Genomic DNA, 12,119 nt, shown 5'->3' with positions numbered 1-12,119 from the left:
CTGCCTGCTGGGCCACCACAGGGACAAGGGGGGCAGGCTGGACCCTGTGGGAGGGGACTGTAGGGTGACCTGGCTGCAGGGCCCCTGGGCTATGTCCCACCGTGAGAGAATGCTTGGCTGGATGTGTTTGTCACACCGGGTGCAGGACGGCGGCTGCTTGTGAAGCAATTTCCTGTGCCAGGGAATGGGGGCTGCTCTTGTAGGGCTGTGGTGGGGGAGTGAGGCAACCCCCTGATTTCTCACCATTGCTTCCTCCCAGCTTAGCCCACACTGCCAGTGAGTTTCCTGTGCCCAGCCAGCTGTGGATGCATCCCACCAGCACAGGGCATCTGGCAGGTGATGCTGCCCCAGGGATGAGCCCTCACTTGGGCATGGCGGTTCCTCTCCAAGGGCACAAGGAGCAGAGCCCTGACCTCTCACTGTCCCCAGCTGTGCTGGGTGCCAGCTGCTCGTCCTTTGGCTGGGCCAGGAGCTGCTGGTTTGGCTCAGCCAGAGCTGGGGGGATACTGGGAGGGAGCAGCTGCTGAGCCCCAGTCTGGCACTGTTGGGAGCTGGGAAGACAGGCACTAACAGCAATGGGGTGAACAGGAGGATCCTCCTGATGAAGCCAGCTGAGCTTTCTGGGGCTCATGGGGTTTGTCAGGGCTGGGGCAGGGGATCTGGTCTGGGACCTGTGTCTCAGCAGCCTCGCTGGGCTGCACCAGTGCTCCCTCCCCCCCGCTGACGCTGCGCCTTCTCCTCTGCCATCTGTTTTCTCCTCGCTCCTCATCCCTGTTTGCTTTCCCCTTCACTGCTCTCGTTCCCACAAGCGTCGGCACTTTGGGAGAAGCAGGAAAACACCATCCCATGGCAAGGTCTGTGCTGAGCTGGGTGGGAACCTGAGTCAGCAGCACCCTGCAGAGCAGGGCAGCAAGGATAGGGCACCCCTAATGTCCCAGGGCCCCAGGTGGAGCATTCCCATGTCCAGAGCTGCTCCTGGGCAGGCACTGCCTCTGGTACCAGGAGGCTCTGCCATTCAGCTGCTGGCATTTGGGCTTGGGGTGAGGAGCCATGGGAATCTCCAAGGCTGGAAACACTCTGACCCACTGGGTGCAGCTGTGGTGGGGAAGGATGTAGAGTCCTGGTGAGAGTGCAAGCTCCCAAATCCCAGGCAGGTGGGATCCAGATGCTGGGGCTCAGGTGAGGGTTCCACTGCCATCTGCCCCCATGCCCACCCACGTCCTCGTGGGTCTGGGTCCAGCACCATCAGCCCTTGGCCAGCCGAGCTCAGTGTCAGCCAGGGTGATGACACAGCTACAGGATCCTGAGCACCTGGCTGCCTCCAGTGATGCCCTGCTGTCCCCACAGCTACCACGGTCTTGGGGCCAGCAGGGAGCAGGGCAGTGCCTGTGCAGGGCAGCCCCAGGGTGGCCGTTCAGTGCTGTGCTGTGGCCCGGTGCGGCTGCCCAGCTGCTGTCCTTCCTGTCCTCGGAACGCAGCGTGTTTAGTAAACAAGGTGATGAAACAGTTAAGGCAGAGATGGAGTGTGCGTTTCGTCACCGTGGGAAGGGAGAAGGGAGCGTGAGTCGGCGCTGAGGGGTCTGAGGGTGACTCACTGCCCTCCCACCCCATAAATAGGAGCGGGTAGCCCGGCGGCACCCAGAGCAGACAGCGGGGACCAGCACTGCCACATCCCTCCTGTCAGCGCCGAGCCATGGCACTGCTCCTGGCCCCGCTTGTCGCCGGGCTGCTGGCCGTCTCCTGCTATGCAGCCCCTCTCCAGGGCAAGCCGCAGGCGGTTGTCACCTTCCCGGGGGACCTGATCAGCACCCTGCCGGATCTACAGCTGGCAGAGGTGAGGGGAGCACGGCCCCGTGGTGCCCTCCTGGCACCCAGGTCCCCAAGGGAGCACCCAGGCTGACAGTGAGGGCTACAGGCACAGCTTGAGAGCTGCCGTTCTCCTTGCACTCAGGGAGGCACCCAGGCTGGGATGGGAGCCCGGGGCTGCTGGAGCCCCCTCCTGCCTCGCTCACCCCTCTGGCTGCCTTCCCTCCACAGCGCTACCTGCAGAGGTTCGGCTACACCACGGAAGCAGAGGCTAAGATTGGTGGCAGGCACGTGTCCCTGGGCAAGGCACTGCTCAAGATGCAGAAGCAGCTGGGCCTGGAGGAGACGGGAGAGCTGGATGCTGCCACACTGGAGGCCATGCGAGCCCCCCGCTGCGGCGTCCCTGACATAGGAACCTTCCTTACCTTTGAGGGGGACCTCAAGTGGGACCACATGGACCTGACTTACCGGTGAGTCTGCTCTGGAGATGAACCCTTGTGTCCCCACGGTGATGGTCCCAGGAGAATGGAAAGCCTGAGGGACCAGGAGGCTGACAGCCTCTGCTCAGCCCTTCTCTGGGCTTGCTGCTGCCTGTACAGCTGGGTCCCAGTGCTGCCAGGGCCAAGCTGGGATGGCAGCAGCATCTGCTCCCCGATGCCCAGAAGGGGCACCTGAGCCCTGGGTGAGGTCAAGGGTGGTGACTGCTATCTCCTCTGGAGGGTCTGCTCCTTCCCAGAACAGGGTCACTCCTGCATGAGGAGGGGAGTTGGCAGCACTGATCCTCTGCCTCCCTGGATGAGGAGGGGAGCTGGCAGCACTGACCCTCTGCCTCTCTGGCAGGGTAATGAACTACTCCCCTGACCTGGACCGTGCCGTGATCGACGATGCCTTCAAACGGGCGTTCCAAGTGTGGAGCGATGTGACCCCTCTCACCTTCACCCAGATATACAGTGGCGAGGCAGACATCATGATCATGTTTGGCAGCCAAGGTGATGTCCTTTGGGCAGGCAGGGATGAGGAGGGGCCTGGTGACGCATGCTGCCTGTGAGATCCTTACCCCGTGTCTCCTTGGGCTGTGCCCAGAGGCCCCCTGCCCCCACACGTGCAGGAGGTGCGCAGGGCTTGGGTGTCTGTGTGCGTGCTGGGGATGTGAGGGCTCCTCTGGCAGGTCCAGCTGAGGGTGCTTTTCCCTGCAGAGCATGGGGATGGATACCCCTTCGACGGCAAGGATGGGCTCCTGGCCCATGCCTTTCCCCCAGGCCAGGGCATCCAGGGCGATGCCCACTTTGATGACGATGAGTTCTGGACACTGGGAACTGGCTTAGGTAAGGACAGGGTGCGGTGGGCTGGGGGGTCTGATGGTGCCAACCCCAGCCCCAGCATTGAGCCGCCCCTCTCTGAGCAGTGGTGAAGACCCGCCACGGGAATGCCAATGGAGCTGAATGCCACTTCCCCTTCATCTTCGAGGGCCACTCCTACTCCCGCTGCACCACGGAGGGGCGCAAGGATGGGCTGCCCTGGTGTGCCACCACCCCCAACTACGACCGGGATAAGAAATACGGCTTCTGCCCCAGCGAGCGTGAGTAGTGGTAACCATAATCCCTGCCCAGCCCCGCGGTGCCTGGGGCCCTCCTCACTCTCCCTCACCCCACAGTCCTCTACACCAATGGTGGCAACAGCGATGGAGCCCCCTGCGTCTTCCCCTTCATCTTCGAGGGCACCTCCTACGATGCCTGTACCACAGACGGGCGCTCCGACGGCTACCGCTGGTGCGCCACCACCTCCAGCTTCGACCAGGACAAGAAATACGGCTTCTGCCCCAACCGAGGTGCCAGCAGGGAGGGGGGAACGCAGGGGAGGGGGCACATGAGGGATCTCAGCGTTGTCCCGGCTTCTGGCCACTGCAGCCAGGGGCCAGGGACAGCCTCACTGACACTTTGCTGCAGACACGGCTGTGATCGGCGGCAACTCCCAGGGGGACCCGTGTGTCTTCCCCTTCACCTTCCTGGGACAGTCCTACAGTGCCTGCACCAGCCAGGGCCGGCAGGATGGCAAGCTCTGGTGTGCCACCACCAGCAACTATGACACCGACAAGAAGTGGGGCTTCTGCCCTGACAGAGGTACTGCCTGTGCTCCCCTTTGTGCCTCCCAGATCCATGCCATATTGTCACACTCCTTGTGGGGACCACAGTCTCTGGATGGTGTGTCCTGCCCTGTTGTGGCCCACCAGGCACTTAGGCCAGTGCTTTCTCCCAGGTTACAGCATCTTCCTGGTGGCTGCCCATGAGTTTGGACACTCACTGGGTCTGGACCACTCCAGTGTGCGTGAGGCCCTGATGTACCCCATGTACAGTTACATCCAGGACTTCCAGCTGCACCCCGATGATGTCCAGGGCATCCAGTACCTCTATGGTGAGCAGCTGCACTGCAGCTGGGTGCATTGGGTGTCCTGCAGCACCAAGCTGATCCCAGCCTCATGCCCTCCCCTGTATTCACTCAGGTCGTGGCTCTGGCCCTAAGCCCACTCCACCTGCACCTGCTCCCACTGAGGAGCCCCAGCCCCTGCCCACGGAGGAGCCCCAGCCCATGCCCACAGAGGAGATCCAGCCCATGCCCACAGAGGCTGGCAGCACCTCCACCACTGAGGAAGAGGAGGAGACGACACCAGAGCCCACAGTTGGACCCATTCCTGTGGACCCCAGCCGGGATGCCTGCATGGAGAGGAACTTTGATGCTATCACAGAGATCAATGGGGAGCTGTACTTCTTCAAGGATGGGTGAGTGGCAGCATCTGGCACCTCCTGCCCTGGTGAGGTGGGATGTGGGGGAACACAGGGATATGGGGGACATGGGCTGTGGCAGACTGAGGTGATCAGGACGGCTCATCTTCCCCACCAGGAAATACTGGACCTACTCATCCTTCTGGAAATCGGGCATCCAGGGTGCCTTCTCTGTTGCTGATACCTGGCCTGGCCTCCCAAATACCATCGATGCTGTTTTCCAGGATTTGCTCACCAAGAGGGTCTTCTTCTTTGCTGGTGAGCTCTGCCCCCACTGCCCTCGCCCAGCCCCACGGGCAGTGGGAGGAGCCTGGAGAAGGCTGGGAGCTCTCAGGGCTGTCTGACACCCCCCCTATCCCCACTATCTCCCACTGCAGGTCGGCAGTTCTGGGTGTTTTCTGGGAAGAGTGCGCTGGGCCCCCGGGGGATCGAGAAGTTGGGTATAGGGAAGGAAGCCGGCCGCCTCTCGGGGGCCCTGCAGCGGGGCCGCGGCAAAGTGCTGCTCTTCAGCGGGGAGAGCTACTGGAGGTGAGCGGGGCTGGAGAGCAGCAGGGCTGGAGAGCAGCAGCGCCTGCCTGAGCCCTGGCCAGGGGCTGGGAGCGGGGTTCCCAGCAGCCCTGAGCGCGGCTCTGCTCTCCCACAGGCTGGATGTGAAGGTTCAGAGGGTGGACAAGGGCTACCCCCGTGCCACCGACGATGTCTTCACTGGCGTCCCCCTGGATGCACGCAATGTGTTCCTCTACCAAGGTGAGTGGGACCTGGCAGGTGGGTGCTGTGTGTTCAGGCCTGGGCTGCCTGAGCCTCTCATGGCATTGCTCTGGTTCCTGCTTGGGATGCTCAGGTGTGTGGGGAATGGTTCTGGGACAGGGCATGCCATCAGCCTGGTGGGTCCTTGTGCTGGAGCTGGCAGGGTGCCAGCAAGGTGCAAGATGTGCTTGTGCTGCTTGGGCAGCCACCAGGATGGATCTTTGTATGGCCAAACTCCTGCTGACCCTCCATTCCCCTCCTTGCCCAGGCAAGTACCACTTCTGCCGGGGCAGCTTCTACTGGAGGATGACGCCGCGCTACCAGGTGGACAGGGTGGGCTACGTCAAGTATGACATCCTGCAGTGTCCCCAGAACTGAAGGCCTGACCAGCCACCAGCTCTGCCAGTGCTGCTCCCTGCCCACTGCTCCCAACCTGCAGGCTCCTGTCTCATGGGCTGACCCCTGGGAGCCTTATGGCTGTGGGTAGCCCCAGATGAGATCACCATCTTCCTGGAAGAAAGGGGCAGGGGGTCCTCACCTCCTGGGAGCTGCCCAGCCTGGAGAGCCCCAGCTGGGGAGAAGGACTCTTGCCACAGCTGGCATTGTGCCACTCCTGCCAGTGCCAGCTCCACTGCACAGAGGCGTTTGTCTGGTGCAAACCGCACATGGATTCGAGACAAATTTGTCTTTTTCCTGAGCCAGCGATGCCAGATCAGGCTGAGCCCCACTGGGAGCTGGCGCCTGAGGTCACACCAGGGTGAGGGACAGGGTTTTGCCTACTCCTGCCCACTGCCCACTCTGCCAACCACCCCCTCTGCCAACTGCCTGCCCATTTGTAATAAAGACAATTCTTTGGACACAGCCTCGAGTGCTCTATCAGCTGTCGGGACTGTGATTTGGAGAACTCCCATGTGCTGGGAGCATCATCCTCCCCCAGCCCCGGGGGTGCCAGCACCAGTGGGCATGGGGGCTCTGTGGGGGGACCGTCACCAAATCCCCCTTAGCTAAGGACTCTGGATCCCGCAGGGACACTGGGTCCAACGGGGAGTGATGTCCCTCGGTCCCAACATTGTCCACCACCAGCGCTACGCCAGGGGCGGCACCCCCGCCCCGACTGGCCGGACCTCCCAAGCCCTGGATCCGCATAATCCTCCACCCACTGCCCTCCCCTGCGCTCCACCTTTGCACCGAGATGAGGAGCGGGCGGTTGTCGCCGCGTGTGGCCGGCACTCAGCGTGTGACCGAAGTCCCCAGTGCAGCTGAGACCCCGCCGCGGGCTGGCCCCGTAGATTCCCCCGGCCCCGGTTTGTCCCTGCGTGGCCGCAGAGCGCGGCGGCAGGGCCAGGGCCGGGATCGTGTCCGAGGGTGCCCGGGTCCGGGCAGGGTGGGGCAGCCGCAACTCCGGGGCTGTAATTAGCTGTAATTAGCGGCCGTGGCTCCGGACAGGGCGGGGGCAGAGCACGGCCCCCTCCCGTCCCGTTGGGGCACGGTCCCAGCACCCCCAGTTCGGCGGCGGCCGTGGGACCGACCGGGCGTGGCGGAGCGGTCCGGTCCCGTCGAGTCGAGTCGAGCCGGGCCGGACGGGGCCGAGCCGAGCCCAGCGGAGCGGGGCCGAGCCGATCCGCTCGGACTGGAGCCAGCCCTGCGGCCGCGGGGGCGGCGCGGCGGGCGGTGCCGCGGGCACTAGGACCCCGGTCAGCGCCCGGCGGGGCCGCGCTCAGCCACCGCCGGGGCCGGAGCCACTTGTGGCGACGACGGGGCCATGAGCGGGCGGTTCACCGTCACCGGCGGCGGGGGTGAGCGCCGGGGGCAAGGGGGACCCGGGGAGGCTCCGGAGGCGGGACACGGTCCGCGACGAGGATCCGCGGGGCAGGACAGGCTCCGCGGGGAGGCTCCGCGAGGAGGGTCCGCGGGGAGGGCCGGGCCGTCGGGACACCATGGGGGGTGCGGAGCTGCGGTCGGTCTGGCCCCTCGGAGGCAGTGCAGATCCCCGGAGTAGGGATGGCTCGGAGCTGCGGGATCCGGGAGATGGGAGGTGCAGAGCAGGGAGTGGGGCTCAGCCGCCCTCCCGGGCAGAACCCCTCGTCTCAGACTCTTCCCCGCGGCCACCTCCGCTCCTCAGGGAGCTCCCCTGTTTCGTCCCCGTAGCGGGGGCCGCTGGAGCGAGGCCCTGCTGCTGCCGGACCGGCAGCGGGATGGAGCGGGATTACGGCTGTGGGTCGGCTGTGGGTGCGGGGTCACATATTGCTCCCCAGAGAGTCATGGTGGAGGGTGCCTGCTGCCCAGCCGGGAGAGGGCAAGCTGTGGCCAGCCCCTCAGATGCAGCAGTGCCCACCGGGCTGCCATGGGCACAGGCACTGGAGCCGGCAGCCATCGCCTCGTGGCGCCCAGGGGACGTGGCGGTGGGGCTCTGCTGTCACCGGAGCCGTATCGATCCCAGAAAACCGGCCGACAGCAGCACCGGAGCTGTGCTGCCGGAGCTGTGACCTTGCACCCTCGGCGAAGGGCACGGGTGGGAGGCGCGAGCAGCCGGACGGACACCACGGCCCCCGGGCTGGGCTGTGCCTCTGTCAGGGAGCTCTGGCCTTTGGGGCCCTGTACAGGATCACACTGTCGTGGGTGATGTAGGGCTGCGTCCGCTGGCCAGGGGATGCAGGGCCACTTGTCACTTTATGGCAGCCGGGCCAGCTGGGCCTGGCCTGTGGGCTGTGTTGGGGCGGAGCGGACCATGATGAGCCAGGGCTGAATTCTGGGGCCCTCCAGGAACAGCTCCTCAGTTTGGCAGCCAGTCTGCTGGTGCGGGGCTGCAGGGAGCTGGGGTGGGCATGCCGAGTGGCCGTGGTGGAACCAAGGGACACATCCTTCTGGCTGAGCTGTGACCTTGTGCCCTCCCAGAGGACAGCCAGTGGCTGGTCCTGCTGGAGGTGTCCTGTTTTGTGGGGTGGTCAGGGCCGCGGCAGGGTGGCTACTTAGGGCTTGGCAGCGTTCAGGGATTCCTCACATCCCACATTTCTCCACAGTGCTGGGACCATGGATGCTGCCTCTCGGGGGGATGGATGGGAGGGGGTGCGTGGGGTTGCAGGACTGGCAGGAGCTGCAGATGGCAGGCAGGAGCTCTGGACAGCAGTGGTCCGGGAGGGACTCGGCCCTGGGCAAACGCTCGGTGTTATCTGAACCCATGTCAGTGTCACGCATGGGGGACAGAGTGACGGAGATCCCGGGGACCTCGGGGCGGTGCGGGAGCGAAGGCTGCAGCCGGCGGTGCTGCCAGTGCCGGGGTGGTGCAGGGACCCCCGGCCGGCTGGAGGGCCCCTGCTGGTCCGTGAGCTGGCGCCGTGCTCAGGGCGCCTTGTGGCTCCCGAGGCCGCCCTTTGGGAAGGCCCTGCCCGGGAGCGGCCCCGGGCGGGTGGTGCTGAGGAGGGATCTCAGCCGCCGGGGCAGGGGAGGCAGCGGAACGGGACCGCCCGGTGCCGGGCGGGGCAGGGTACGGACAGGGCGCCGCGGCGGGGCCTCGGGGCCGGGGGCAGGTGCCTGCAGGAGCACGGCCCGATCCAGGGCTTGGCCCGGGAAATGGGATCCGTGCGGGCGGCGGCGGGGGCGGACGGGGCTGCGCGGGGTCTTGGCGGGGTCCGTGCGGGCGGCGGCGGGGGCGGACCGGGCTGCGCGGCGCCGCCAGGGGGCGATAACGGGACGGGACGGCTCCGGTGGGGGCGTGCCCCGCCCGGCCCCGCCCCCGCGGCCCCGCCCCGCCCCCGGGACTCGCCGGTGCCGCCGTCCCGCGGGGACCCGGTCCCGCCAGGAGCGCAGCGCGGCCCGGACCCCGCGGCACCGGGGATCGATGTGCTCCACCCGGGACCCACCGTGGGGCCGGGGCTCCCCCGCGGGCTGCACGGGGGGCGGCAGCCCCGGTGCCCGCTGCGCTGCCCGTGGGGCAGCCGCCCTGGCCCGAGAGGGCACCGGAGCATCCGCACCGCGCAGCCCCTCCGTGTCCCGAGCGGTCGGGCTCGGCGGCAGTAGCCATGGCAACCAAGCAGTTAAGGAGCCTCTCGTTGCCATGGAAACCGGTCCCGGTGTCACCCTTGCCGTGGCTCTCGGTGCTGAGGGGGTTCAGCAGCTCTCTCGGCCCCCCTGGGGGCTCTGGGGTCACAGGGCTGCGGGCCATGAGCCATGGACAAGGCTCTGTGGGGCAGCTGTGTGAGGCTGGCCCCAGGTGGGAGGTGAGGCCCTGAGGGAGAGCAGGGACCCCAGCAGCCCTGGCAGCACCCCTGCAGGGGCCCTGCCGAGGGGCCAGGACACAAGGGAGGGGACAGGGACACTTGGGGCACCGTGCACAGAGGGGTACAAATGAGCGACAGAGGCCACTAAGGAGGCTCCCCCAGCCCTCCCATCTCCTCCAGCCCCCTCGCAGACACTCAGGTCAGGTTTGTGGCAGACTGGGTGCCCTTGGGGTATCATTAGATGAGCCGAGGGTGTGCAGCAGGTAAAGGCTGATGATACAGGGGGATGGGATGCTGCCAGGGGGCTGGAGCAGCCGAAGCCCCATCAATAGCCTTCCCAAGGAGTCTCCATGCCACTGAACACACCACAGGTGATTCAGTGGGGTGTCAAGAGTGGCCTCCTTGCACAGGCTGTGGGGCTGAGTGAGGGGTGCCGTGTGGGGCACAGGACACTTCAGTGCCTCATCAGCTGATCCTGCACCCAAACCCTTCTGGCAGCAGCTGGCAAGTGGCCATGCAGCTGCTCCTCAGCCATCGCTGGGCCCTCTGGCCCTGGCTCAGCAGTGGTTGCCTGCAATCCCCAGGGTACTGCAACTGGCACAGGGCTGCCTGGGGGCTCCTCAGCTGCAGGGCCTGGTGGGAGGAGGCTGCTGCTGCTGCTGATCCCTGTGCCAGGCTGCCCGGCCGCCCACTGCTGTGGCCCTGCTGCTGGCAAGACATCTGGGCAAGGGCAGCTGGGGACGCTGCGCCAGCTGCACGCTGCGCTGGGCTCGCGTGACGCAGGAGCTCTCAGCCCTGCCCCATGGCCTCTGCCAGCCCTGCCCCATGGCCTCTGCCAGCCCTGCCCCACTGCTGCCCTTTGCTCTCAGCCTCAGGCAGCTGCAGTGCCTCCCGTGGCTCCCCACCCAGCCCCATGGGACACTGCACCCCCCTCCCTGTCCTGTCCTGCTGCTGCAGCTGCTGTCAAATCCCAGCTGGTGCCAGCTCTGGGCTCTGCTTTTGCCCCGTGCTGGTGGCAGGGCCCTGACATGTCTGGATGGAGATGAACAGGAGCACTCCATCCTGCCAAGGTGTTGCAGGATGTGTTGCCTCTGGGCTCCTGGGGCTTTCAGGACAGCGTGGTGAGGGCACATTGTGATGCCAACCCGCTGCTACAATATTTGGCTGGCATCACTGCCCTTCTGCCCTGCTGCACCTCCATTGTCTTGGGGTCTCTCCTGCCCCAGCTCATCTTTTCCCTGGGAGCTGCTTGTCCTTGTGCCTCAAGCCCTCAGTGTGGGGTGTCCCATCCTGGTGGGATGTGGACGGGCAGGCTGTTGACAGTGCCCAGGGATCACAGCAGGCAGTGCAATGTGCTGACCAGCATCTCCAGAGCACAGCCGCCCTCCCTGCCCGTGTGGCACACTGCCAGGCTGCCCGCTCCCTGCCCTCAGGAGGTTTCCCAGTGACTCCAGCACGTGTCTCGCTCCTGGGAGGTTTGACCGCTGCTGGTAATAGGACAGGCAAGGGCCAGCAGCCAGGATTCCTGCCCTGGGAATGTCTCTGAGAACAGTTCCCCCTACCCAGGCTCTGTGCAGAGGGGTCTGGGACATTCTCAGGAGTCTCTGCAGGGGTACAGGACCCTTTGCAGGGATGATTCTTGGCTTGGCCGCTCTCCATCGTCATTCCTGGGCAGCCTCTTGCAGTTAAGTGGGGCACTGATGCTCTGCCTGGCCTGGTGCCAGCATCCTGCCTGCTACTCCAACTCAGGGGCCACTTGCAGCTGATCCCCCACTCCATGGCCAGGGAAAAGTGTCAGTCTTCCTCTTTCCCCATGCCCTCATACTGCCTGCATCACAACTGCAAGCAATGCAAGGGCATGGATGATGCCCAAACCGTGCCAGACCTCTCTCTTTTCGACACATTACACCACATACCCCAGTCAGGGGCGTTTTGGCCAGGGTTAATGCCAGTGCTCTGCTGGGGGATCAAGCCCCCTCAGTCTCCTCTGCCTCAGAGACACTCTCAGTTGCCCCCACATGCTGGTGGGACCCTGCACACAGGATAAGCCAATGCAGTCTTGATAGCGTAGCCCCCTGTGCTGCCGTCAAATCCCAGCCCCTGAAATGGAGCCATAATCCAGGGATTAGGGGATTAGTGGTCTTTCACGTGCTCCCTCCCCCGCATCTGTTTTAGTAGGAAAATCCCTCTTGTGCCGAGCCCACGCGCTGTGTCCTCCTGCAAAAAATCACCCTGTGGGGCTTGGCACTCACCATGGCTGGCTGGAGCCTGGCCTGCTGCCCTTCTGGCCAGCCAGAGCCCTCTTGGGGTGTTGGGGGTGCCCTCTGACCCCCCAGGCCAGCATGGGACGGTGGTTTTGTCCACTACATCCTGTCTGCAGCCCCTTCCTTCCAGTCCCAGCCCTTGGGAGTGGGCCAGCCCTTGCTCCAGCGCTGGCTACTGCTCAGGGCTGAGGGGTGCAGGTGTGAGGGGTTGGTGCTACTGCAGCTGGACAGGGTCAGCCCCATGTGGTGACTGTCACACAGAGCCCTGGGCGGGGAGTGCCCACCCTGAGTTGCCCACCCTGAAC

General features: G+C 65.3%; 2 protein-coding genes across 2 annotated transcripts in view; both read left to right on the top strand.

Moving 5' to 3' along the window:
• Positions 1-1,370: 1,370 nt before the first annotated feature.
• MMP9 (matrix metallopeptidase 9) lies at positions 1,371-6,194 on the top strand. Its single transcript, XM_071447019.1, has 13 exons — positions 1,371-1,834; positions 2,038-2,276; positions 2,647-2,795; positions 3,003-3,131; positions 3,212-3,385; positions 3,461-3,634; positions 3,753-3,926; positions 4,063-4,218; positions 4,307-4,583; positions 4,705-4,844; positions 4,964-5,114; positions 5,230-5,333; positions 5,602-6,194. Exons 1-13 carry the CDS (start codon positions 1,694-1,696, stop codon positions 5,709-5,711), a joined length of 2,118 nt encoding a protein of 705 aa, XP_071303120.1. The 5' UTR covers positions 1,371-1,693; the 3' UTR covers positions 5,712-6,194.
• Positions 6,195-6,979: 785 nt separating this feature from the next.
• Positions 6,980-12,119, top strand: part of SLC12A5 (solute carrier family 12 member 5) — a 31,400-nt gene continuing 26,260 nt past the window's right edge. The window contains exon 1 of the mRNA XM_071447023.1: positions 6,980-7,129. Coding sequence (XP_071303124.1) covers positions 7,096-7,129 — 34 coding nt within the window. The 5' untranslated portion in view covers positions 6,980-7,095. The remainder of the gene's footprint in view (positions 7,130-12,119) is intronic.

This window comes from Agelaius tricolor, unplaced genomic scaffold (assembly GCF_023055355.1).
Source record: "Agelaius tricolor isolate 1412-34295 unplaced genomic scaffold, bAgeTri1.0.p SCAF_23, whole genome shotgun sequence".
Classification (NCBI taxonomy): Eukaryota; Metazoa; Chordata; class Aves; order Passeriformes; family Icteridae; genus Agelaius; species Agelaius tricolor.
Note: the sequence above shows the minus strand (reverse complement) of the source record. Positions and strands in the feature narration are given on the sequence as shown.

What these genes read in the sequence shown, in the direction of transcription:
- MMP9 (XM_071447019.1), top strand. Translation starts at nt 1,694, where the DNA reads ATGGCACTGCTCCTGGCCCCGCTTGTCGCCGGGCTGCTGGCCGTCTCC. An exon ending in GGGCTTCTGCCCTGACAGAG is followed by an intron (nt 3,927 to 4,062) that starts GTACTGCCTGTG and finishes GCTTTCTCCCAG; the next exon opens with GTTACAGCATCTTCCTGGTG. An exon ending in CTGTACTTCTTCAAGGATGG is followed by an intron (nt 4,584 to 4,704) that starts GTGAGTGGCAGC and finishes CTTCCCCACCAG; the next exon opens with GAAATACTGGACCTACTCAT.